At 43.9% G+C, this 26,122-nt stretch overlaps 1 protein-coding gene across 50 annotated transcripts in view; it reads right to left on the reverse strand.

Moving 5' to 3' along the window:
• The window catches only part of LOC119161759 (uncharacterized), a 230,137-nt gene that overhangs the window by 72,924 nt on the left and 131,091 nt on the right, over positions 1-26,122 (reverse strand). For 39 of the 50 annotated variants that reach the window (XM_075880833.1, XM_075880818.1, XM_075880812.1 and 36 more), the window contains 13 exons: positions 23,030-23,095; positions 22,881-22,946; positions 22,740-22,787; positions 21,286-21,354; positions 21,150-21,185; positions 19,796-19,861; positions 19,651-19,710; positions 13,816-13,884; positions 13,698-13,733; positions 12,195-12,260; positions 12,048-12,107; positions 11,911-11,973; positions 609-674 (listed from right to left, as the gene is read on the reverse strand). In XM_075880833.1, the coding sequence (XP_075736948.1) occupies positions 609-674; positions 11,911-11,973; positions 12,048-12,107; positions 12,195-12,260; positions 13,698-13,733; positions 13,816-13,884; positions 19,651-19,710; positions 19,796-19,861; positions 21,150-21,185; positions 21,286-21,354; positions 22,740-22,787; positions 22,881-22,946; positions 23,030-23,095 (771 nt within the window). The remainder of the gene's footprint in view (positions 1-608; positions 675-11,910; positions 11,974-12,047; positions 12,108-12,194; positions 12,261-13,697; positions 13,734-13,815; positions 13,885-19,650; positions 19,711-19,795; positions 19,862-21,149; positions 21,186-21,285; positions 21,355-22,739; positions 22,788-22,880; positions 22,947-23,029; positions 23,096-26,122) is intronic. The other 11 variants (XM_075880838.1, XM_075880835.1, XM_075880816.1 and 8 more) reach the window with 7 other exon arrangements.

A 26,122-nucleotide genomic window follows, 5' to 3' on the forward strand; every position in this document is an offset into this window, starting at 1 on the left:
GTGGGTTGGCGTGAGGTCCGGAGAAGAGAAGGGATAGTGTCTTAAAATTGGCGGGACTCCTGCGGCTCGTAGCGCTATCGTGCGTTTGAAGTTGTTGATCGTCACGACATTCTGAGCTCGGTGGGCGCATGTACATGAAATTCTCAAAATTGTTGGAGATAGTATAGTTTCTCCTTAACGTGACTACACTAACAAATGTAATACGTACCGAGTACGTAGAACATTATGTTTGATATCTCAGAAAAGTAATATGAAAGTTACAGTATGGCATATTTACTCTAAATATTTGAGGTTTCTGAGCAGGTATCTATTTGAGGGGCCCACGTAGGTGCGCGTATTGCCTGACAGATGCATAGCAGGTAATTTCTAATGGCTTGACACTTCTCTAAAAGACAAACCCTGAAGTGCTCGCATAACATGTCCAAAGAGTTGGTTTAGTGCAAAGCTTTAGTACTTCCTCGTAGTGGCTCATTTTTCTTACGAGTGTAAGCACACTTTGAGGTTCTTGTGTTAGAAGGTAATACTTGACGAATCTAATGTTGTGACTGCACGTTTATTACAAACGCTCTAATTATCATTATTCACATGTAAGCTATAGAGTTCCTTACGGTGGTCTAGCAGAAGGAGGTGGAGGAGTGTAAGCAGGTGGTGGCCGTCCGGCGGGTCGTCGAGGACTGTGAAGAGGCAGAATTTGTTTTGGCAATATTCATCGATGACCATCAATATGAATAGTTTATTAAAGACGAAACTGAAGTACTAGCCTTATTTGTGATTTTGCAAGGAATGTGAAATGATAGTCGAAATTAGGCGCTAAAGTATCGTCACTCTGCATTATAAGGCACAGGATAGCAGTTCTGTGTGTCTGATTCTTGTTAATGCATACTATCGCAGTGCTGGACACTATAAGTACAAAACGAAATTTGCACGCAGCAGTGATGAGTTCTTTTTATTTACACTCACACTTTTTCTTCGCGTCAGTGATGAAGATTGCCGGCACTTTAGCACCTATTTTTGATTATTACTTCTCCTAATTGATTGGATATAGATTATCCTTGTTGGTGCTTATGTATTTCGTTGTTATCTTGTAAATATAACATGACGTCAAGTTCTAACATGAAATTAGGTTCTAACAAATGAAACGTTCACTGTACTGTAACCACTCCTGCCTTGGTGACCAAAAGGTTGCTGGGTGTTTTGAATAAAACGAGCATGGCAAGTGCACGAGTGGCGCGTTGCACTACCTGAGAGAGGGCTAGCTGGAGGGTGGACTCTCGCGCGTATAACAGTTTCCTTTTGTGTCTAATTTTTGTCGACGTGCATGGGCGTGGTTTTCGCTAGGACATTTTTCTGCCAAGATAAGACAGTGGAGACAGCATAGACGGTCCTGGATAACTTGAGCGCTTGAAGTAGTTCCGTATGGAAGCAGCTGAAAGACCACCTAGACACTAGAACTTTTACTCTTACGCTTGAGCCACTGGCCACGTCTTCTATGGCTAATAAGTAAAACGCCACATCCATCAAGTTCATAACACGCTATGGCAGAATAAAAAGCATCGGTAAAGCAACATTGATCGAGGCAGGTTATATCCAACATAGTTTCAGGCATGGAAAAACACGCGTTGAGACGAGACTTTGGGAAAATGATAAGCGGCGTTTTCTCTGTCCTATCCTTAAAAATTGTTTCATTCTGTCACAGTGATACACTAGTGAGTCTAATTGTAAAATGGCTTTCATAGCATCAAGCTATTATAGGGTGCTTCATATATCATCAGTGGTATGGGCCAGGCTACTACGGCGAAGATCGTGCGACGGATACAGCAATGCAGCCAGTCAAATCAGTGGACGACGACTGCCTAACAGTGGCGTCAAAGGCGTTACGTAACCTCACCTAACAACGTTTGGATAAGCGGACCTGCATTGAACAAGTTGCAGTCATGAATATAAATTCGCTCTTTGAAACATTGGTGCCAGCGACACCCCTCGTTATGAATTTTCATTTATTCTAGCATTACAGCCACACCAAATATTTAATACAGCAGGAAGCTATTTGAAATCACTCTAGCGAAATGGCAGCCGCAATGTAGCAGAAAGCTGAATCGCAGTGCATTGTAGCACTGTAGCGAGATGGTAGCCAGACAAGAGTACAATATAATTGTTGAGTACAATCTAAGGTTGCGGTCATCTGGGCTGCTTGCTCCTGGGTCCCCAGATCCTGCGAGCTGGCTGGCACCGACCGCCTGCCTCTTCCTTGGCCTACCGAAACTCTTCTGAGGCCTAACTTGGATGAAATCGGCGCCTCAATCTGGCAACGCGGAACTTCCGTATCGCCTCATGACGTCAACTGGGGAGTATATAAGCGCCATCCTTCAGCCGCCTACTTTGGGTACGACGCCGCATCTGGGATGGGTGACTCACGACCACTGCTGTTACAGGTTACTTATATGAGGGGTGCTGCCTGTACCAAGTGTAGTCATTCCTGTCTCATTGCGGTGTCGTGCCCACCAGAGTTTCGCGATGTGCTGAAGCGAGTGTTGTGTTTGCCGTATAAGTTGTGCTCTGAAGCCTTGAGGACATTGCTTATGCTTTCTGGTGACGTCGAGTCGAATCCGGGACCAATAAGCAAAACTGAAGCTGATTCGTTTGCTTCGGCATTAGAAACAATAAAAAAACTTGAAGCTGATCACACCGCGATGTCAGCTGACCTGAAACGACTAAGTGGCGAGCACGAGACTACTAAAAATGAGATCAAATTACTCCATGCTAAAATCGCTGCCCTCGAGGCCACACTTGCTTTGCAAAATAACGCAGGAAGACCCACTGACAATGCTCTGCTGCACGTTTCGGATCGGCTGACGGAAATCACGTCTAGATTCGACAATGCTGAAAATAGGCAGCGGCGGTCAAACCTTCTCTTCTTTGGAATTGAGGATAGCGAACCAGAGGATTGGGCCCAGTTCGAGGAAAAAATAATTAACTTTTGTTCTGAACGACTCGACATAACAACAACTAGTGCACAGTTTGAACGGGTTCACAGGCTTGGCAGGTTCACCGAGGGAAAAAACAGACCAATAATTGCAAAACTAACCTTCTTCAAAGATGAACAGCAGATTTTGTCCTCTGCACGGAAACTAAAAGGTTCAACGTTTTCAATCGGTGAAGATTTTTCGCTGGCGACGCGACAGGCCAGGCGCAAATTAGTGAGCTTTGCCAAAGCCCAAAATAAGGCTTTCAAAGTGTCAGTTGACAGGTTGCACATTGATAAAAAAAACATACGTCTATGACATCAACACGGACGCAGTTGTGCTATTGTCGTGTGTTAGGTTCGTCACATAGCAAGGCGTGTGACGCGAGGAAGATGGAGACAGTGAGCAAAACAAACGGGAGTTATATGGGACAAACAAAAAAAACTATTGCACATACAGTACTATAAGTCGTACACGCACGCAGTTCACACACGAAAGAAAAGAGTAAATAGTCTCACAGTCTGTGCCGTAGCCCGGTGCCTTGAAGTGGGACCCGTTGCGTGCTCGGATGTTGTCGTCGGTTGGATTCCAGGTCAGCATACCACTGTAAGGGGCATCACCAGGTCTAGCAGTAGCCGCACACTGTCAGCGACGGCGGCCCAGTGGACGTGGTCAGCAGCTCCGGTCTTTCGAGGGCGCTCGCCGTACCGGAGATGTCCACAGGACCACTCACCGAGAACTCGCGCCTGGCCACGCCGACACGCCGTGCCCCGAGGACGTCAATGGCTCGAGGACTGGAACCCGGCATTTCGAACCTCGCGCGTAGTTGCGGGTTCGCCCTAGGCTCCCTTGCGTCGTCTTGCCGGCGTCCGAACAGCTTCGTTCTCCGCGAGCGTCTCCTCTTCTTTTTTCAATGGGCGCGCTGCAATGCCTCTTCATTCTTCTCATCTTCTAAATGATGTGGTGCTGTCGTCTGCTATGCTCGCATTTTTAAGGTACTACATCACATCACCCCCCACTTAAGAAAGTTCTTCCGGTAGAAGAACTTGAGGGCACTGGGGACACGTTGGTTCGCAGACGGAAACACACACGTAAGCACCACTGCACACTATAGCAGTTCCGAGCCCCGCACACTCAGCACATTCGGTCACAGAAGTACAAACCAGAAAAAAAAACATAAACAAGTCACAGAACTAAAGAGTCATGATATTTGTATCGCGCTGGAAGGTTTACATCTTGAGCTATTAATACCACTCAGCATCGATTCTTTATGCAGACGTTGCTCACAGAGTTGGCAAACGGCCCACGTAATCTACGCACTTCCATAAAGATGAGGCTCCATCGTAACACGCAGCTGTTCACATGCTTCGCTGACGTGATGTACACAAGCGGTTTGTGGTCCCTCTGTAGAATGAATGTGCGTCCGAATAAGAAGATATGAAGTTTCCAGACCGACCACGTAAAAGGCAGGGCCGCTCGCTCCACTGTAGAGTAAGCAGCTTCGCATGGTTGCAGTATACAGCTTGCGTATGAGACTGGGTGCAGTATTCTTTTCGTTGGAATGGAACGCATGGTAGCTCGTCGCTTTCGGTGTCATCCACCCGGCAAACAGCCGATGCTTCATGCGGTGGTGCAGGCAGCGGTTCCTCATACTTTTTCAATAGGTTGATATGGAATATTGTGCTGCTGGTACCGAGATCTATTAAATAATCGACATCATTTCTCTTCTCAAGGACATTAAAGGGTCCCTTCCACGTCAGAACCAATTTGTTGGTATCCGATGGAAGCAGAAGCAGAACCTTGTCTCCAGGGGATAATTGACGTGGTCTGGCCTTTTGGTCATAATGCTTCTTTTGTACTAGCTTCGCTTTCTGAAGCTCCTCCTTTGCTAGACGGCAGGTGTCTTCAAGACGATTCCGCAGTTTGACTACGTACCCGTAGGATGTTTTTAAATCATCATCAAGATGATCAGCGGCCCATATTTCTTTCGATATCACCAGGGGACCTCTGACGTAACGGCCGTAGAGCAAGTCGAACGGGGAGAAGCCTAAGCTCGACTGGGGAACTTCGCGATAGGCGAAGAGTAAGGGTGCCAGGTACCGATCCCATTTCTTCGGACACTCCTGACACATTCTTCTTATCATTTGTTTCAGGGTGCCGTTGAACCTCTCTACAAGGCCATTAGCCATGGGATGATATGGGGTTGTTGGCAATTGTTTGAAGGAGAGAAGTCGGCTTATCTCCTTCATTAGGCGTGACGACAATGACGTGTCTCTGTCACTGATTATCTCCCGTGGGACACCTACACGAGAAAACATCTCCAGAAGTGCCTCAGCGACTTTCTCCGTCTCGATGCTCGGCAGTGCTACAGCATCGGGATAACGCGTTGCCATGTCCACCATTGTCAGTACGTACTTGTTTCCGCCCTCTGACATCTGTGATAATGGACCCACTATATCAATGGCTACTCTCTTGAAAGGGGTGTCAATTATAGGAGTGTTGCCGAGAGGTACACGACCCACCAAGTGCTTGGGAATAGTTCTTTGACATATATCACACGATTTAACAAATCGTGTGATGTCTGACTGAACCCCTGGCCAGTAGAACTCTTCGAGTACCCGGTCGGTAGTTCGTTTAATTCCCTGATGGCCCGAAAGGATGCCTTCGTGGCCCATTTTCATAACAAATTGTCGGAGGCACCTTGGTACCACAAGCTGATTCACCTGCCTCTTAGAGTGAAGGGTGTACTTGCGATAGAGGATTCCGTCCTTCGTGAAGAACAATATTTTACCAAACCTTGTCTTGACCTCTTTGTTAACGGCTTCGAAGCATTTCCGCAGGCTGCTATCTTCCTCCTGTTTGGTTTTAAAGTCCTGTGGGCTGATGTCTATGGGGTTAATAACCGGAGCCGGAAGTAGATGTGGATTTCCTGCCTGTCGGTTTACTGCAGCAACTTTTGTCTTGAAACGTGTTTTCCTTGCAGCCGATGTTGAAGTCTTTGCATACAAGGGTCCGTGTGCAGAACCGGATTTTTCTGCGCCAGAATACTCTTCTGCAGTGTTCTGGGTGTAAAGACGGCTCTTCCAATCGTTATCAGGATTGTGAGCATCTCGAACGCCTTCCACGTTTCCCAAGACAACATCATATAAAGGAGTATCCATACAAAGGGCTCGAGTTTTGCCAGTGAAGAACGGTGAAAAAATTTCCACGTGTGCTTCAGGCAGCTTCATCAACCGTCCGTCCAGGAGGTAAATTGAGGAAATCTTTCCAGTCAGCTTGCTATCCGCCACAAGAGACTTTTTGACAATGACTGAATCGCATCCGGTATCTCGCAGTACTGTTGCAGGATATCCTTCGAGTACACCTTCGCCCGTAGGCATCAATTTTTCCTTCAGCTTGGCTGGGTGCGTTTCTGCGCACTCCGGACTATCAGGAACACAAAGTGAAGCCTGCGACTCTAAATTATCTTGGCTCCATCTCTTTGTTGAAAAGAGCATGAGGCCTTCTTAACGCTGTTGGCCCTTTTGGAGCAGTCACCTGTTTTATGCCCAGTGCGGCGGCATTTTGCACAAAAGGGTGGCTTTGTACCTGGACCCTTTGTGTTGGTCCAGCAATCAGCAGCTCTGTGACCCTTTCCTTTTTGTTGCAAAGGAAACACTGCGGTTTCTCTTTGTCATCTTGCCGCTCAGACGTTCGTGTTTGACCTGGAGGCTTGCTCAGGATATCGCCTTTACGTTTGCCAAGGTTAATCAACCCCTGGGCCTCCAAGTAGTGGTCTGTAGCCTCCGCAAGTTTTTCAAGGCTTTCACAGTTTCTTTCTTTAAGAAACACAGCGAGTTTTTCATGGCATTGTGCGAGAAACTGCTGCGAGACAATTTTGTCCCGCAGAGCATCGTAGGTCTGGTCTGTCTTGGCCATTTCTTGCCAATGGTCAAAATAACCTAACAGACGCCCGGCAAACTGCGTGCCCGTTTCAGAATTATCTGGTTTTGCTGATCGAAATTTTGTCCGATAGCCTTCTTCTGTGAACCTAAAGCGTTGTAGTAGTGTTTTCTTCAACGTTACGTAGTCCGTGGCATGTTCTGGTGCCATCCTACCAACTACACTCAAGGCCTCTCCGGTCAAGCAAAGGCTTAGTGATAGGGCCCATTTGTCTTGCGGCCAGTCTTGACTAGCAGCGACGCGCTCAAATCGCTGTATATATGCGTCCAGCTCATCGCGTTCCTCGTTAAACGCTGGGATGAGTTTATGTGGACTTCGGTAGCTCTGCGTGGTGCCTACGGGCGCACCCTCGGTAAGCTGCCCAGTAGTTGTGCTACCTGCTGTCGCATCTAACTGATGCAACTTTAACTTGAGCTCAAGAACTTCCTTCTCTGCTTGTAATCTAGCGACTGCCTCTGCCTCGGCTTCTTTCGCAGCATTTCGTTCAGCCAGACGAGCATCACGTGCCTCTTTTTCGCGTGCGCGTTCTTGGTCCATCCATTCTTTTAGTGCTGAGCCACTTAAACTCAATTCCTTTCCGATCGCCGTCAGCTTATCTGCCTCCATCATCGACCGTCACACACACATATGCGATGTGATACTCTCCTTAGATGTAACAAGAGTAGTCCTGTCTCGTGGACGCCAGATATGTCGTGTGTTAAGTTCGTCACATAGCAAGGCGTGTGACGCGAGGAAGATGGAGACAGTGAGCAAAACAAACGGGAGTTATATGGGACGAACAAAAAAACTATTGCACATACAGTACTATAAGTCGTACACGCACGCAGTTCACACACGAAAGAAAAGAGTAAATAGTCTCACAGTCTGTGCCGTAGCCCGGTGCCTTGAAGTGGGACCCGTTGCGTGCTCGGATGCTGTCGTCGGTTGGATTCCAGGTCAGCATACCACTGTAAGGGGCATCACCAGGTCTAGCAGTAGCCGCACACTGTCAGCGACGGCGGCTCAGTGGACGTGGTCAGCAGCTCCGGTCTTTCGAGGGCGCTCGCCGTACCGGAGATGTCCACAGGACCACTCACCGAGAACTCGCGCCTGGCCACGCCGACACGCCGTGCCCCGAGGACGTCAATGGCTCGAAGACTGGAACCCGGCCTTTCGAACCTCGCGCGTAGTTGCGGGTTCGCCCTAGGCTCCCTTGCGTCGTCTTGCCGGCGTCCGAACAGCTTCGTTCTCCGCGAGCGTCTGCTCTTCTTTTTTCAATGGGCGCGCTGCAATGCCTCTTCATTCTTCTCATCTTCTAAATGATGTAGTGCTGTCGTCTGCTATGCTCGCATTTTTAAGGTACTACATCACAGCTATCAAGCAGATAGCTAAAGTCGAACAAGTCCTTGCAAGATCCCAATGTGACTTCACTTCATACCATTCCTACATTATCGCTGTCATCTACTAATATCCGCAGCCTGGTGCCGAAACGGGATTTAGTCTGCTCATTTCTAGATGACAGCGACTGCGACATACTTTCCCTTACTGAAACGTGGCTAAACCCAGATATCACCGATATCGAAATTTTTCCCGATCGTAACAACTTCCACATATATCGAAATGACCGTAAAAATAAGCGTGGCGGAGGTGTACTTCTTGCAGTAAGAAAGACTGTGAAATCATATGCTATCAATGTTCACTCTGATTTAGAAATGATCTGGGTTGCCTGTGTTACAAAGTTCACCACACTACTTATCGGCAATTGCTACCGGCCCCCTGATTGTTCCCATTCATTTGTAGACGACTTGCGCAGTAGCATAACCCAGGCCACTAATTTATGTCGCACCGACGCCATCTACATTTTCGGCGACTTTAACTTTCCCGAAATAGATTGGATCCAATTGTCTTCCTCTTGCCGCAATTCCACGGAATTTATAAACCTTGCGTTAGATTTTAACCTATCTCAAATAGTAAACCAACCTACGCGCGGCCCTAACATCCTTGACCTAATTCTAACGACAGTTCCTGAAACAGTAGGTACCGTTCTTAACATAGATGGTTTTAGCGACCACAGCCTCCTCCAAGTAACTCTTAACATTCCACTATTTTTCTCCGGCACCGACCACAAAAATATTCGCGACTATAGTAAGGCCAACTACAGCCAATTTAACGCTGAACTCGAAATTTTTTACAACGAAACATTCCTACCCCTTTTCGATCGTCGTTCAGTAAATGATAACTGGGTGCTGTACCGAGATAAACTATGTACACTAACTAATCAGTATGTCCCCCTCGTAAAAGTGAAAAACGATAAAACAAACCCATGGTTTACGAAATCTCTCAGGCAACTCAAAAATAAAAAGAAACGTTTATACCGCACAGCTAAACGCCATGACACGCCCTCTGCGTGGCAGACATACAAGAATTTTATGAAAAGCTACTGTGCGGCCGTACAATCTGCTAAACTTAAATATTATTCTGTCGACCTACCTTCCCTCTTGAAATCTAATTCCAAGAAGTTCGGGTCACTTGTTTCTCCTCAACAACATGGCCAAAAAATATCTTTGCTACATGACGACCATGTCCTTCTTTCAGATAGTCATTGCACATCAGCATTTAACGCATTGTTTTCATCCGTTTTCACTCTGGAAGACCATTCCGACGTACCATACGTTCCCGAACTTGACATTGCATACATGGAACCTATAGAAATAACTGCTGAGGGTATTGCTCTTCTAGTTAATAACCTCAAGCTTTCCACTTCAGCCGGCATCGACGACATTAATTCTAAAATTCTCAAAAACATCGCCTCCGTTTCTGTTAACATTTTGTATCACCTTTTCAGGCAATCTTTAGCGACAGGTCAACTCCCTTCTGACTGAAAAATTGGTAAAATAGTGCCTGTGTTTAAAGCCGGTAATAAGCATTTACCCGAAAGTTACCGTCCAATTTCTCTTACATGTATATGCTGCAAACTTCTTGAACACATAATCGCTTCCCATGTTTTCCGACACTTAGAATCAAATAATTTCTTCTTTCTGAACCAACCCGGATTCAGAAAGGGTTTTTCTTGCGAAACACAGCTGCTAGAACTAACAACCGAGCTGCATTCCAATATGAACAGTAACCTTCAGACTGATTGTATCTTCCTCGATTTTTCTAAAGCCTTCCATCGTGTAGCCCATTGCCGTCTGACTTCTAAATTATCTGCCCTCCGATTAGACTCTCTTACCCTATCTTGGCTTCGCAACTTTCTTTCACTTCGTCAGAAGTTCACTATAATTAACAATTCCCCTTCCCCTCTTTCCCACGTAACTTCTGGCGTTCCACAAGGGTGCGTCCTCGGCCCCCTACTGTTCTTAATCTATATAAATGATCTGCCAATTAACATATCTTCCTGCATGCGAATTTTCGCAGATGATTGCATAATTTACCGTCCTATATCATCCCCCGTCGACAACTTAACTCTACAAAGCGACCTTCACCGCATTAATGACTGGTGTAACAAATAGTTAATGTCTCTGAACATGGAAAAATGCAAAATAATCTCCTTTACGCACAAACAAAACGTTTGCACTTTCCACTACACTATCAATAATTCTGCACTATCACAGGCATCATCCTATAAGTATCTTGGTGTCCATTTCACACCCAATCTCTCCTGGTCTCACCACATCACCACCATTAACGCGAAAGCCTCCAAGTCCTTAGGATATCTACGCCGTAATTTACATAGCTGTCCCGCTCACGTCCGTCAACTAGCGTATCAAACCTTTGTCCGTCCACAGCTTGAATTTGCCGCTCCTATCTGGTCCCCTTATCACAACTACTTAATTAACATGCTTGAAGCTATTCAGAATAGGGCGGCCCGTTTCATTTCACGCAATCATGAATATCGCAGCAGCATAACGCAAATTAAAAACAATCTTTCTCTTCAACCTCTGAGCACTCGTCGCGACATTTCCCTTCTTTGCCTCTTTCACAAATACGTGTACACAAACAGACCCCTCCCACTCCACCTCGATGTTCCTTCCATTACTTCACGTAGGTTGCATAATCACTTCAGTTTCAAGCGTCTATACGGGGCAACTGATTCATTCAACTCATCTGCTCTTCCTCGCGCCATACGTTTGTGGAATGGTCTTCCAGATAACATCGCATCTGTATCAGACAATAATTCTTTCCGTCAGTTGCTGCTTACTCTCTTCTCACAATAGACTTGCCACTGTTCTGCACAATTTTTTTAGTGTCGGATTTTGTGCCCGATTAGGTTTGTTGCACACTGGAAATGTTTTCTGTGTATGGGCATAGGTTCTGCGTTTTTTGGTGCTTTTTCTATGGTATGTTCTGCAACTTATAAACAAATTACGGCACGTCGTTGAGGTAAAGCCAGCTGGCTATCTTTGGTTGATGTCGCCTTCATATGCTATAATGACTGTATTCGGTTCCCACTGTCGTGTGTGCACTATGAAATCGCCTTTTCTTTTTTCTTGTTATCGCCTGTTAACTTCAACTTATATTGCAAACCGCGTCATATTTTCATTGTGCTGATACGCTTTGTAACGCGTGAATTAATTTTGTGTGATCTGTAAAACTTCACCAATTACCCCCCTTACTCAATGCCCTGTAAAAGGGCCTGTAAGGAATTTTAAATAAAAAAATTATTGTAGCATTGTAACAACATTCCATTACTATGCAACTGTAGCAGAAACCTACACTACAGCGAAAATATAGCCTCATTATATTACAAAGCTACATCGTAGGATCAAAGCAATATCAAGACCACATAGCAGCTCAATGGTACACTGATGCACTGTAGCGACATTGTAGGCACATTGCAGCACAAAACACGCTGTATATTGTCGCTACAATGCTACTAACACGTTGTTTTTTGTGTTAGATTTCAACCATTGCATAATGCGACCTGAAACCTTTGATAGAACGCTAAGGCAAACAAAAGCCTAAAAAATTGGTTGCCAGTACATATAAACAAAAAATGAGCATTCATATTTGAATGTTGACATACGGTGGACTTGGCGTAGGTGCTGGTGGTTGGTACGGTGGGCCAGGTGGGCTGTAAATAAGATAACTGTAGCAGGATTGCCCTAAATATTTGTGTGCTGCTTTCAAATAAATATTCCGGAGAGTACAAAGAAATCTTACGGTGGTCTCGCCACCGGAGGAAGGCCTGGAGGGGGTCTGGGAGCAGGAGGTTGTGGGGGTCTGTAAGGGATCATGCAATGGTTTCATAGGCGATATTTTGTACGACTGACAAATGGTAGAATGTGGTAAGGTATTTTCGTTTCTTACGGAGGTCTAGCCACGGGAGGTGGAGGAGGAAACGATGGTGGTGGTCTTGCAGGGGGAACTTGTGGTCTGCAAATTAGTCATCAAGTGTGTGTAAACGTTCGAAGCCTGTAAATTGGGCCAGCAGCTACGCTCACTACAGCCTTCGTGGTTGTGCATCAAAATATTAAAATAAGTTGCGGTTAAAGGTTATGAACAAAGATACCCTGTCGGGTATTACCGTGTGTTGAATACCTGTAATACCTGTATATTCACACTTATGTAAGAAATGGCCGGTAAGAACGCAACAAAAATGATTATCTGTAATAAGTTTTCACATTGTGCGCATATAACCACAATTAGGAATTCGAAAACTCAAACAGTTGGCGAGGACACACTATTACACAGTAAACGTGCAAATGTGATCTACTGTTAGAATGAATGGTTATATAGACTGCGCACTTAAAGTGCTTACACACTGTCCCACACGTATTTTACCCATAATTCGCATTTTTTACAATTAGCGGGAAACATGAACCACACTGGTGCCAAACTACTAGGCAATGGTATAGTTTACATTGTTGGTTTCCAGAACTAACAGGAACAACGTTAGTGCTAGAGCTGGTCATGGCGGGCACTTCAGTAAAAATAAACCTCTCTACAAGTGCAATCTTACCTCATTGCATACTATACTTAAGCGCTTTTGAATATGCAATCTTTTCATCGCATTAACAATCTCCGCGACACGCTAAGCACCTGAATACATCTCTCACCTGAAAAAATTCAGCAGATCCCAGGTACCGTGGGAACTAGTGCATGCTTTGAAAAACTAGATATGTGGTACTTTTACTAAAATGTGCCTACCGTTACGACACGGATAGATGTATTACTCAGTAAACATATCTAGAAACTTGAGACGCATTCACGTATCTAAAAAACACGCAATTATGAGAACTGGTTGTTTTTAGTTGTGTATTTTCGAAAGGAAGTTAAGTATAAGTATTTAATAGACGTACAATAGTCTATACATAACATAAGCACTGCCATACTCGCTTAAAACAGACTTTAGTGCATTCTATAGAAGTAAACTTTGCAGCTCGGTAAGTACTGAAACAGATAAGGTGTAAGCCAAAATGGCACAGAGTGCACACTCACATGAGACTGTCACAAAAAACAAAAGGTCTTCCCCCTTAAATATCAAGTGAAACAAAACCTTGTAATTCTGTTTGTTTGTGTTAGGCGGAAACCCCGTCTGAGTGAAAAGCGGCGTATCTCGAAATTGGTGCCGTGACTAAAAAAACTGGTGGTGCCATTGGTAGGGTGAGTCTGCAGCAAAGAATCTGGGATGAACTTATTGTGCCCCTTGAGGAAGTTGGCCGAGAAAGCCAAGATAGTAAGTAAACAGTGTGAAATGAGTAAAGAACGGGAAATGGTGATATTGAGAGGCGCACATTTTATGTGCAGTGTTAGTGCGCGGGCTGTGTTACGAATAACTTCAAAGAATCGAGGTAGGTAATTGCTACTTACGGTGGTCTAGGGAAAGGCGGTGATGCTTGAGGGGGTCTGGAGGAAAGAAAAAAAAAAGGTTTGAAGTAGTATTCAACAGTTAGTTAGGAATTTCAGTGTGAATGCTATAAGATATTACGGTGGTGTGGCCACAGGTGGTGCTGGGGGCTGGTATGCTGGAGGTGGTCGAGGAGAAGGACGTTGGGGTCTGGGAATGCGAAGAAACAAAGCTCTGAGCACTCTGCCACGTGAGATAACTATCGAAAATTATGCAGTATGACTGAATATCTTTACGAAGTGGTGGTAATATTTTCCTTCCATTAATTCTTACTCTACATGAATTTGCGCAATGTACTGTCATTTTGAAAGATAACAAGACACCTGAAGACAATTGAGCTATCGTGTTACTTCGTAGGAAGAGAAATGAGATAAGTGAATGTAAGAGAAAATGCTTTAACAGAGCTATGGTAAGTAAAAGAAGAAACATTTTTAATACAGCAGATACCAAGTAAGACTTTAGGGAGAATTTCCGGAATGCAAGTTAAATGCGCTTTTACAAAAGAAATGAAATGGCAAACTTCCTGCCATGCATCTGCTAGAACGAAGAATGAAAATTAATATAGAGATTCAAACGCAACACATCTGTGAATTAGGTTTTAGGGAAATTAAAAAGCTCCTGTGGTAATAAGGATTATATGATTGTGAACTGATATTGTTTTAGATATACACTCCTTCCACTATTACAGCCTTTTCTGTAACAGAGAAGTGGCTAATAACTTGTGATTGACCACTGTTTTCACAATAAAAAAGATGTGTGGTATGAAGTTGATAAGGTACTGAGGCACAAAATATCTCTTGTATTAGGAGAATCATCGGGAGACAGTACACTTTAATTTCAAGTAAATCAAGCCATGAATTATTAGGTAAATAATAGCGGTGAGTATTCATTAAATATTTAGCGTACTCGAATACATGCATAATCGTAAAAGAAGAGAAAGCTTGAAAGGAAAAAAATCACGGAGGCCGCTGCTAAACATCCAAATGACTTCAAGGCGAAGCACGGCAGAACAAAAAGAGAAGTCGAAATTGCCAGTAGGGAATTGGGGCTCTATTCAAAAGATGTCAGAGTGCGTACTCGTATGCAGATACTCAAGTTACTTTGAGAAAAGGAAATAATTGCTATGGTCACGCACTTACTTAAATATTTTGTTTTTGCCTAAATAGAGAACGTTCGCGGCCAGCGTTTTACTTTCAGGGAAACATGGCTCACTTTAGTTGGGGCAGAATGGAAGAATGACGAATCACCATACCGTAAATGCAGGTTACCAAATTTGACTTGGTCATTGTCAATATGTAATGCACCGTTAAGGCGTAATTATTATCACATCGCACAAGGGCCGCATAAAATTTCACGTGTGGTCTCCAGACAATTGTGTCTGAGACCACACGTGCTAGCAGGGTCATAGGGTGCATAAAAACAATATCCAGCCAATAAATTAACGAATACAGGAAACGAAGAAAGAGAGAGGAAAGCTACTAGACTACCAACTGTTAAGTCACGTACGCGAGGCCGGAATATACAACAAATGCGGTTACACGGTCATGCTACAAGCTCTTTACAAAAAATGAAAAATACAAGAAGCTGACCAAAATTTACTGTGTTTCTGGTGTTGGTTCTTCTTTTATTGACGGGATATATTTTTTCACGATGCCATGAATGTGGTGGTGGTGGTCGTGGTTGTTATCTTGCAAAAGCGGGGTGAGACTGGCCTAGATGGCTGGTAATTGTTCCGCCTGAGCATCTCTTAAATAATAGGGTTCAGTCACCAAATGTCACTCAGCTCAGTGTCTCACAGGAAAGTCATCAGGGTACGTTGCACGCTTTTTCTCGTCGCCGTGGGTCCTTCAGGAAAAAATGACATTTTCCGATGCACCGTGCTTGTGACAACCTTTCTGCAAGCTGCGTATCATCTTTTTTCTTTGTCTGTCAAACTGCGGACACAGCCAAATGAAATGTTCGATGTAATCGATGTCACCACAAAAAGCACAAAACGGGGAAGCGCCTTGCCCAGTCTTGAATGATCAAGCCGGCGTGTGTGCGGAATCGGTTCTTATCCGATAAAGCAGCGTCACTTGTTCTCTTGAAATTCCGTTGATTACGCATTACTGATGCGGAAACTTTGGATCGCCCTGAAGTGATTGCGCATGAAATTTTTGTTGTTCTGGTAATTTTTAGGAGCTGTTATTTTTGGAATGCAAGTTTGTTGTTCGCGTACAAGGATATCAGCTTTTTCATTGTCTTTCATTCCAACGTGTGATGGTATCCACTGCAATTTTACATTGAAGTTCTTGCCGATCAGGTGTTTAATGAGCGCCAGAGATTGTCTTGTGAATTTTGCTCGACGTATCCATCGATGCAGTCGCTGTAACGCCGACTGTGAGTCAGTCAGCACTACCACATCTCTTGCAGAAAGCGGTAGCCATTTTCAAAAAGCCGCGGTGACTGCTGCGCTTTCTACTGGTGTGGACAACACAAAACGATCCAGGCGGCCCGACCATGACATGCCCAGGGAGGGTATGCAGAAACGCTGCGCAGCTATCTGTCTAAGTGCACAGCGATCCCTGAGTGAAAAATTGTAGGTGACCACAGTACATGGGGTTCAAATGGTCGAACACCAGAAACCTTGTTTCATCAGGTGGAACACTACGTTTCGTCGGCAGTTTAGGGACCCTGAAATTACAAGCAACGTCCACAAAAGACAATGGCGGGTCGATAGGGCTCCGATGAGGCGATTTCAAGTCTAAATGTCAAAATGTGTTGAGCTCCGCGAGAAAATGTGAGTTCGGTCTTGCTCTTAGCCGCCGGAGAAGGGCCGTCCTGGTAGAGGACTCGCCCAGTCTTGATAGTTGCGTCAACAAAGCCTGAGACGCCAGGAGGCGGAGTGGTAGAAACTCCGCTTCATCACTTGTCTTCTTGTTTGACGTTGCCTGAGGAACTCCCATCGCCAATCGAAGACCTTTTCTGTGCAGTGCCTCCAAGCATTCAAACTGGCTCGGTGATGGCAATATCAGCGGCAGCTGGTAAAGAATGCAGCTTGTTATGAGCACAACATTTAGCTTAAGCATCGACATAGGATTGTTGCCCCAGCGTACACCTGCCATTGCGACAAGAACGTTGAGTCTCTGCGCAGATGTGGCCATAATACCATCAACCGCTCGTCGCCATAGTAACTTGTCATCGATGGTAACGCCCAGGAAACAAACACTTGTCGCACGAGAAATGAAATGGCCTCTGATACTTAGCGACAGGCGCGTTGATTTCCACCGCACCCCCGCGATGAGCACAAAGGCAGATTTCTCCGCTGATAGCGACAGGCCAAGTGTCGACAAATCGCGTTCAATGATCGAAATTGCGCCCTGTGCTGGCCAGCCTCCCCTGCACTCTGAAAGAAGCTCGGAAAGCAGTTAAAATATCAATCTATGTCGTTGATATCTGCATACGGATCTCAGGCTACTAACATAAACGTCTGGCCCTGATTCAGTGTACCAACTAGGCCAACAATGAGTGTTATTAACATTACGTGCCCAAAGCTAACAGCGAACATCATATCCCAACAATGAGCTGGAAAACAATATGAGGCAATTTCAGAAGTTAACCGGCAATAAGAGCATCGTCGTAACAACGGATCACCATACCCCCTACGCCGACACCCGGCCTCTGTCTCATGATAGTACCTCCAGGGCAGCGAAATTATTCGTCCAGAACATATTGATACATCTCGGTGCCCCTGAAGTTCTAATTACCGAATGGGGTACACCTTTTACGGCAGACCTAACACAAGTGCTTTTGCAATATAGGCATACATGTCATCGAAGGTTCAGCCCGCAGACGAATGGACTCACTGAACTCCAGAATAAAACTTTCTTCAACATGTTCACAGTGTACGTCGACGTGGAACAGAATACCTTTGGTTCCATTCTTTCGAACATCACCTTCGCTTGTGGCTCGGCAGTACAACAAACTATGCACGTGGTGCCATTAAAGTTGGCCCAGAGAAGGGGCCTAGCAACGAAATTTGACGCCATGCTGTCAGCCATCAGCCGCAAGAAAAATCTGGACGTTGCAGTGGACCTTAAACGTGAGGAAGAGGCGAGACAACTCGCGCCTCTTCCCACCAAGAAGCAACTGATGACTGACAGCCCTCATTAAACCCTTTAACGACGCTACTTAGAATACCAGCCCGACGACGGTGTGTTAATGTTGACGCCCATACGCTGACGCGTCTTCATAACGAAAAGCTTCTTCGACGATATTTAGGCCCCTATACAAGTTGCTTCGACGGCTCGACGATGGGGACCACGAAGTTATCCCCGACGGCATTATGAACTGTCATGGCCATCACAAGCAAACTGAAGCCGTGAACGTGGATGGTGCGCGTTGAATTTTACTATGCGTGCGGACAATGTTCAAAACTTGATTTCGAACCTATTTGGTAATGCGCTCCACGTAAAGTTTTACCAGTATGTTTTCTTTTAGGTATTATAGTGATGCTTTTCCAGAGAGATGCGATAAGCATACGTTTAATCTATGGTTACTGCGATCTGCGATAACGCAGGGAAGTTCGATAAGCCATGTGTAAAAGCCGAGGCATTTCACAGACGAGCGCACTAGAACGACGTCCGTTCACACTGTTATTGTTATGCATCGAACATGGCTTTTGCTTTCAGTCTTTCTTTTCTTGTACAAGCATATTCCCAACAAAGCGCTTCATCTTTACCGGCTACGTTTGCTTTCATGCCGTCAAAACTACGTAAGAATTTTGAGTGTACCGGTGAGTATAACTAGTAAGGGTAGGGTACTTTCGGTTTTTAAGGAGGTCTGACACCAGAAATTTGAGGAGGAAGCAATGGTGGTGGTCTTAGTCAATCAAGGAAGTGGTGGCCCACAAATTGAATGCAAATGATTCAATAATATAGGCAGTGGAAGCGCCAACCCTGATTACCACCTGTCTCAGTCGCCTACCCCAAATTTACTACATGTGTGCTCATTTGGCAACTGAGTAGCCCTGTATGTGTGCTGTCTCGGCATCTCTGTGTGTTAACCTCATTTGGCACCAATGTAGCAGTGACACTGTACTACTATTAGCGACATTGCAGGGACATTGTAAAGTTGTAGAGATATTGTGGCGACAGCATAGCGCAAAGCTACATTGTGGCATTGTATCAACACTTAAGCTATTATTTGGTACCAAGCTGCTTTATTTAGTCTAGCGATATGAAAATTGCATGGCAGCTGAAAGCTGCATTGTATCATTGTAGCAATATTGCTGCACTAAGCTGCATAATTGCATTGGAACGACTTTCTATTAGGCTGCAGCGACATCTTAGATGATTGTAGGGATACTATCACAAAGTTACACTGCAGCTTTGCAGTGACATTGCATCCAGATTTTAGCAAAAAGCTACATTATAGCATTGGAACGTAATTGTAGCCACACTGGAACACGCTACGTTGTAGCACTGCAGCAACAGTGCAATTTGAACGATGTAGCATATGCAGCCACATTATAGCCTTGTAGCTAACTGTAACCACCTGGCAGCACAAAGCTACATCACAGCGTTGTAGTGAAATCGTAGCCACAATGCAACAAGAAGCTGCACTGTAGCATTGTAGCTACAATGTCACAAATTCCACGACGCTTTTCGCTGTAGATTTCATTCATTACGCACCACGACCCGTAAATCTTAACGTTCTACTAAAGCAAACAGTTTCCATGAAAAATGGTTCGTACATTTAAACTAAAAAAACAATATTCATATTTAAGCATCCACATGCGGTTGTCTTGGTGACGGTGCCGGTGGTTGATAAGGCGGACCAGGTGGGCTGTAAACGGAGTAATTGTAATAGTCTTTCCATAAAGGTTCGCTGAACAATTTCCAAATAAATATTTTGGAGAGTTCAGAAATGTCTTACGGAGGTCTCTTCACCGGAGGAAGCCCAGGAGGGGGTCTGGGAAGAGGAGGTGATGGTGGTCTGTAAGGGATCATGTAGCTGTTTCATAAGTAATAATTAAGCGAGTATCAAATGATGAATGTGTTAATCCACTCTTAATTCTTACGGAGGTCTGGCCACAGGAGGTGGAGGAGGAAACGATGGTGGTGGTCGTGCCGGGGGAACTTGTGGTCTGCGAATTATTTTTGAACTATACGTAAAGGTTTCAAGCATGTTAGCTATGCATGTGGTTATGCTGACTACCGCCTTTGCAGTCACTGAACGCAATATTAGAATAATTGCGCGCATGGCTTATGAAAAGAGATCGATGATCAGATGCCAACATATGCTGCAAATCTTCTGACTTCTGTGTAAGCTGATAGGGAAGGACACACAGACGACGATCATTTATAAAAAAATTGTATCGTAAGCGCATGTGACCAAAATTGTTGATTTAGAAATTCAGGCAACGATACAGATACTATTCTACTAGAGACTAGCGAGAAAAATCTCCTCTCATAAAGAACGACTAAGCAGGCTGCACGACAAAGGCGTTGACACAATTCTGCATTTTATAATTTAGACACATTTGGCATTATAATATATCTAAAACCGCAAAAACGTTAAGCCTATGGTCGCGAATCTAACATTCAGTGAAGTGTGTGCTGCATAACTACTTCTTTTACAAAACTAACAGAACATTAGTGGTAGACCACGCTAAAATTAGTATTTTTGCAATAATGAAGTTCTTCGCAAGGAAAACGTTAACAATAGGCTTGCGGAAGACCTGAGCTCTTATGATAAATATGCCAAGTTGTCATCGCCTTCTATATTAACGATTTTGCTGCCAGACGCAAAGTTGGGGAATAGAACATGTCCGACCTGAAACAAGGTGTTGCGCTCTCTGGTAATTCGAAGCCGGATGCCTGGTGTTGTGTGTCTAAATCACAAAGCGTGCTCCAGGGCTCAGGCGCGCAGGTATGCTCTTGGAAAGACAGTTAAATCTAATTACTTAGTAGATGCACAATAGGTAATTCGGAACATTATTGCTTCCATACTCGCCTGAAATCGATGTTTCACAAAGCTGTAGAAGTGAAATTGTGGGTCATTCGTTAGTCAGAGAGAACTCAGTAGCCCAAACAGCACATATGGCACAGACGCGAAAGGCAAATGACTTTGCTGCTCAATATTAAGCGAAATTATGCAATCCTGTTTGTTTTTGGAGATGGTGACCAGAAAATGTAATATATATATATATATATATATATATATATATATATATATATATATATATATATATATATATATATATATATATATATATATATATATATATATATATATATATAAATATATATATATATATATAACACATAGGGATAAGGGTTGATCTGTTGCAGCAGACATTTATTGTCCTGTCTTAGTTTCAAGGGCTCGGTTAGAATGTTTTCTTTGAAATAAAATAATGAATTGCTACTTACGGTGGCCTAGGGAAAGGTGGTGGTGCTTGAGGAGGTCTTCGGGAAAGAAAGAATGGTTTGAGATAGAATTCAACAGTTAATTCGGGTGATATAATCATGCATATTGAAGTTTCGAGAGAAAAACAACACATCTTACGGTGGTCTGGCCACAGGTGGAGCTGGGGGTTGGTATGCAGGTGGTGGCCGAGGGGAAGGACGTTGGGGTCTGAGGATGTATGTACAAAACAGTTAGACCTCTGCCATGCCACGGTAAATGCGGGAAGTACACTATAAAAATTATTCCTTGTACACCAGCCTATCATATGGTATCATTTTGTTCATACTGATTCCCAATCTGTGACTCTGCATATAACAGAGAGTTTGAACTTTTATAATAAATAATAACAGAGTGCTAAGAGAGAAGGGCACTGCCATGCAACCTTGCCTAAACAGAAAAAAAATAAAACCAAGCTTAAGATAAATATGTTTTATGTGATTAGCTAAGTGTCTGCTTTTATAAGTTTTAAAAGAAGTGGCAGCAAGAAAAAAACAGAACTTACGGACATAGAATTGAAACAATGAGAAGGAAAGACAAGCGAAAACAATAAAAATGAAAAAAAGAAGAAGCTCAGAACAGAGTACGAGCCGTGCATTACGAACGGAGTGTCAACCAACTCCCCGAACTAAAGGATTACTGTGAGTTCGCGGTTGAACGTATTCTCCGATCAGGGTAATGTTAGAAAGTGCCAGAAATTTGTCACTCTGTTGACACCTATATTGTGTAGGGCAGGTCAGATTCATTTTAAATTTTACACCAACCAAACTGACAACACTATTGATGGAGATATTTGTGGTCGAAATTGAAAATTTGTAACCACAGTGAAAACATAATAGAAAACAAAACTGCTTGACCTCAAGAAAATACCGCTGTTTGCTTTTCATCCTGACGGGCTGCGTTAGCCTGACTACATTAAGCATTCACATATGTAGGCACATGAGAAATCACGAGATTGTTGTAATCGATAAGTCTGCATTATCAAACATTCGTAGTAAATTAAGTAACGTCACTGCGTACACGCATGGTTATGCTTGTGCCTGAACTCAACGGTTTCGTCACGAAGTTGGACGACTGCTACCCATGGTGAGTTTCAAGCTTTTTGTTTACTTACTTTATGTATTGGTTATTTTGTTCACACAGTGGGCGTGATTGTGCTGGAAGGTTTAGAACTGTAGAAGTCAAACCAGGGAAAAAAAAGCACTGCTAAAAGAGATGAAGTGTAATATAACCAGAAACATAACCGCATAGAGGTACGACTGCTTAATGGTTAGCATGTATTCTTCAAGGAACTTCTAAGGCATTCTAAGCGCACCGGCACAGGCCATCAAACATATCAAAGAGCTCTTCCGAATAGGTAATTGCATTATAGAATCTCTTGTTGAAATTGGATTAACGTAAACGCTCACAAACAAAATCATAATATTCATATGAAGTTTCGTAATAGCACGAAAATGTCTAAGCTCTGGTTTAAAAACCTGCCATCCCCACCCAAAATAGAATTTACGACTCAATTTGTATAGCCGTCTGAATAAAATATGAAATCATTATCATACGGTGGTCTAGTTGAAGGTGCTGGTGGCTGATAAGGTGGACCTGGAGGGCTGTAAAAGTGGAAACAGGAGCTTTTGTTATAACTGTTGAAAAGTTTCAGTTTCAAAAAGTTGGGGGGGGGGGGGGGGAATTGAAAGTCTTACAGAGGTCTCGCCACTGGGGGTGGCCCAGAAGGGGTCAGTGGCCTTTGTGGGGGAGGTGATGGGGGTCTGAAAGGGACGTTTAGTGCATGTTAATGACTGATATTGGTGATTATGAACTCAAATGAGCGCAGTGGTTTTTCATTTCTTACGGAGGTCTGGCCACAGGAGGTGGAGGAGGAAATGAAGGGGGAGGTCGTGGCGAGGGAAATTGTGTCCTGCAAAGTAGTTAGGTTAGTGTAAACGTTGGAGGCCTCACACCACATGCTAATCCAATGACGATTAGCGTTTCATTCTCATAAGTGCTTTATTTTGATTTATTGATTGATGGAAGTATCTTGCAAGATGTTTCAGCGCGCGAACAAAGGAAAAAAGGACAGGGTGGACAGAAAGAGCGCTGACTTCCAACTAACTTTATTTCACAGGGTGGCAAAAATTTATACGTCTAAAACGGAAGATTACAGAACATGAAGGTAAAAAAAAAAAACAAGCCTAATCTACACAACAGTAACAACACGTGTGACGGGTCCTCTATTGTGGACCACATTGTGCACATAGTTTCGGTGTTCTCGGAGGCGGTCGTTTGCCGGGGATCTGGGGCTTCAGAAGCTTTCAAAGGCGATAGATAGTGCAAAAAGCTTAGCCTTGACTTGTTCTTTTCTGCGAAAACTCACAAAATTGACTGCCCTTTGCGGGTCATTGTAACAGAAAGGGGGACCTGGCAAAAGTCGGTAACACTTTTCTTGCAAGAAAAGCTGAAAAATGTAACAATACACGACCCTTTTCAGGTCAAAAACTCTGACGCTGTTATTGACATTATTGGGCGAACTAACACAGGACTCCAGGCAATGTCTGTGGATATTAAGGACTTGTATTACTCTTTGCCGCATGATCAACTACTAAAATGTGTAGAGGAATCCATAGACAACTTCGTATCATCAGCGTTCCAAACGCGCACTGGAGTTCATAACAGCAGCTTATTAGAGTTACTCACCTTCTATTTGAAGGCCACTTTTGTATCATGGGATGACAAAAAATACTTACAAAAAAGTGGAGTATGTATTGGTTCATGCTTGGCACCCATTCTCAGTGACACATTTCTAGCACATCATGATCGTGTCTTGTCAAACAAACTTGATGGCTCTGTCTGTGGTTTTCAAAGTCTGCCGTTTTGTTGATGATTATTTCGTGTTGTTGAAATGTGACAGTCAAAATATTCAGACCATTTCCTCTGACGTGTTGACTGTTTTTCCGAGAGTGCCTGAAACCATTAGTTCTAACGTATGAATCACCCACTAATAACAACCTGAAATTTCTAGATTTGAAGCTTTTGCTAGAACCCCGACATGTTTACTGGATGTATGATCCAAGAAGCGGCAAGCCACTTCTGCCTTTCAGCTCAGCTCACTCTAAATTGGTCAAGCGGGGCATCGCTAACCTCTGCCTTGCCAACGCCTTAAAGAAGTCTTGCCCCCACATGGTACACCACAGCTTTGCTTACAAGTGGAGCGCCTCACCAAAGCTGGTTACCCCGTGCACGTTCTCGTTGGTCACTGTCGTGAAGCGAGGCGACAAACCAGATAAGCGTAACAGCGTCAGAAAGAGCCGGCCTGTCGCACTACCGTATGCGCACGACGTCTCACACAGGCTAAAAAAGATTGCTTGAGACGCCAACGTTCTTGTTGTTTTTTCAACACCGGAAAAATTGCAGAAGCTTTGCAAACAGGTCAATTCACCTCGCGCAAATTCTGCCGCGTGATTTGTCGCGCACAGGACATGCTACGTCACATGCGCAGTGGGAGTCGTATACTTGATTCCACTGACGTGTGGGCGCGTCTGCCAAACCGGCAGGTGCATAAACGACCGCCTCCGAGAACGCCGAAACAATGTGCACAATGTGGTACAAGGGCATCTTGGCATTCATTGCCGAGATTGTGGGTGCACCCCCCTATTTGGTCAGTGCTCTATATTGGCAAGGCACAGGGACCAGCTTACCCGAAAAATTATCGAAGCCGAAAAAATACACGTGCTAGGAGATAAATGCGTAAGCACTTCATCGCTTGCTTTATCACAGGCTGAACGTGATTACCTGGCTGAGCTTTGAGGCAATAGAGGACCCGTCACACGTGCTGTTACTGGTGTGTAGATTAGGCTTGTTTTTTTACCTTCATGCTCTGTAATCTTCCTTTTTAGACGTATAAATTCTTGCCACTCTATGAAATAAAGTTAGTTGGAAGTCAGCGCTTTTTCTGTCTACCCTGTCCTTTTTTCCTTTGTTCGCGCGCTGAAACATCTTGCAAATATGACTACGCACCAACTAGCCCAGGCTTCCACTCTTGTAAGTATCTTGAATGTGATCGACTGAAATAACTTCAATGTGAGCTTTGTGTACATTATAATAAATACAAGGATTAGCTAATAGCTACTTTAGATTGATGCAAATAACATACAAAAGAAACCAATGATGAGAAGCAATCAAACTGAGTTGTAGCACACCTCACACGTGGCACGAGGAGAAGTCACCAAATGCAAACGCTTGGCGCCATGTGTGTTCGTGTTGTGTTTTTTTTGTGTAATTCTTCCGGTAGGGTGCATTCTTATCCACGAACATGCTACAACTACAATCTAAACATTCAAATAGGACAATTCTTCTTACGGCTTTTAAATGCGAAGTGATTAATGCCTATCTATCTATCTATCTATCTATCTATCTATCTATCTATCTATCTATCTATCTATCTATCTATCTATCTATCTATCTATCTATCTATCTATCTATCTATCTATCTATCTATCTATCTATCTATCTATCTATCTATCTATCTATCTATCTATCTATCTATCTATCTATCTATCTATCTATCTATCTATCTATCTATCTATCTATCTATCTATCTATCTATCTATCTATCTATCTATCTATCTATCTATCTATCTATCTATCTATCTATCTATCTATCCAGCTGCCTACATCTAGGAGCTCTCGTGGTCACCTCCTTAACTAGCGTTAAACTATAATACGTATGGGAGAGTAAGATGCTCTCACGAACATGACTTGCTGGTAATGACATAAATAATGGCACAATATCTTCCTGTATGTCGTCCAACGCTTTCCACTCGTATGCCACTCGTATGCGGGTATGTGCCACAGGTGATTGACACACCATCTAAACCCAGGAATGGCGAGAACACACTCGGGTAATTTTCACGAGTGAGCGCTAAGATAAAGCTGACATCGACTCCGT

The sequence above is a fragment of the Rhipicephalus microplus genome, chromosome X (genome assembly GCF_043290135.1).
Source record: "Rhipicephalus microplus isolate Deutch F79 chromosome X, USDA_Rmic, whole genome shotgun sequence".
NCBI lineage: Eukaryota > Metazoa > Arthropoda > Arachnida > Ixodida > Ixodidae > Rhipicephalus > Rhipicephalus microplus.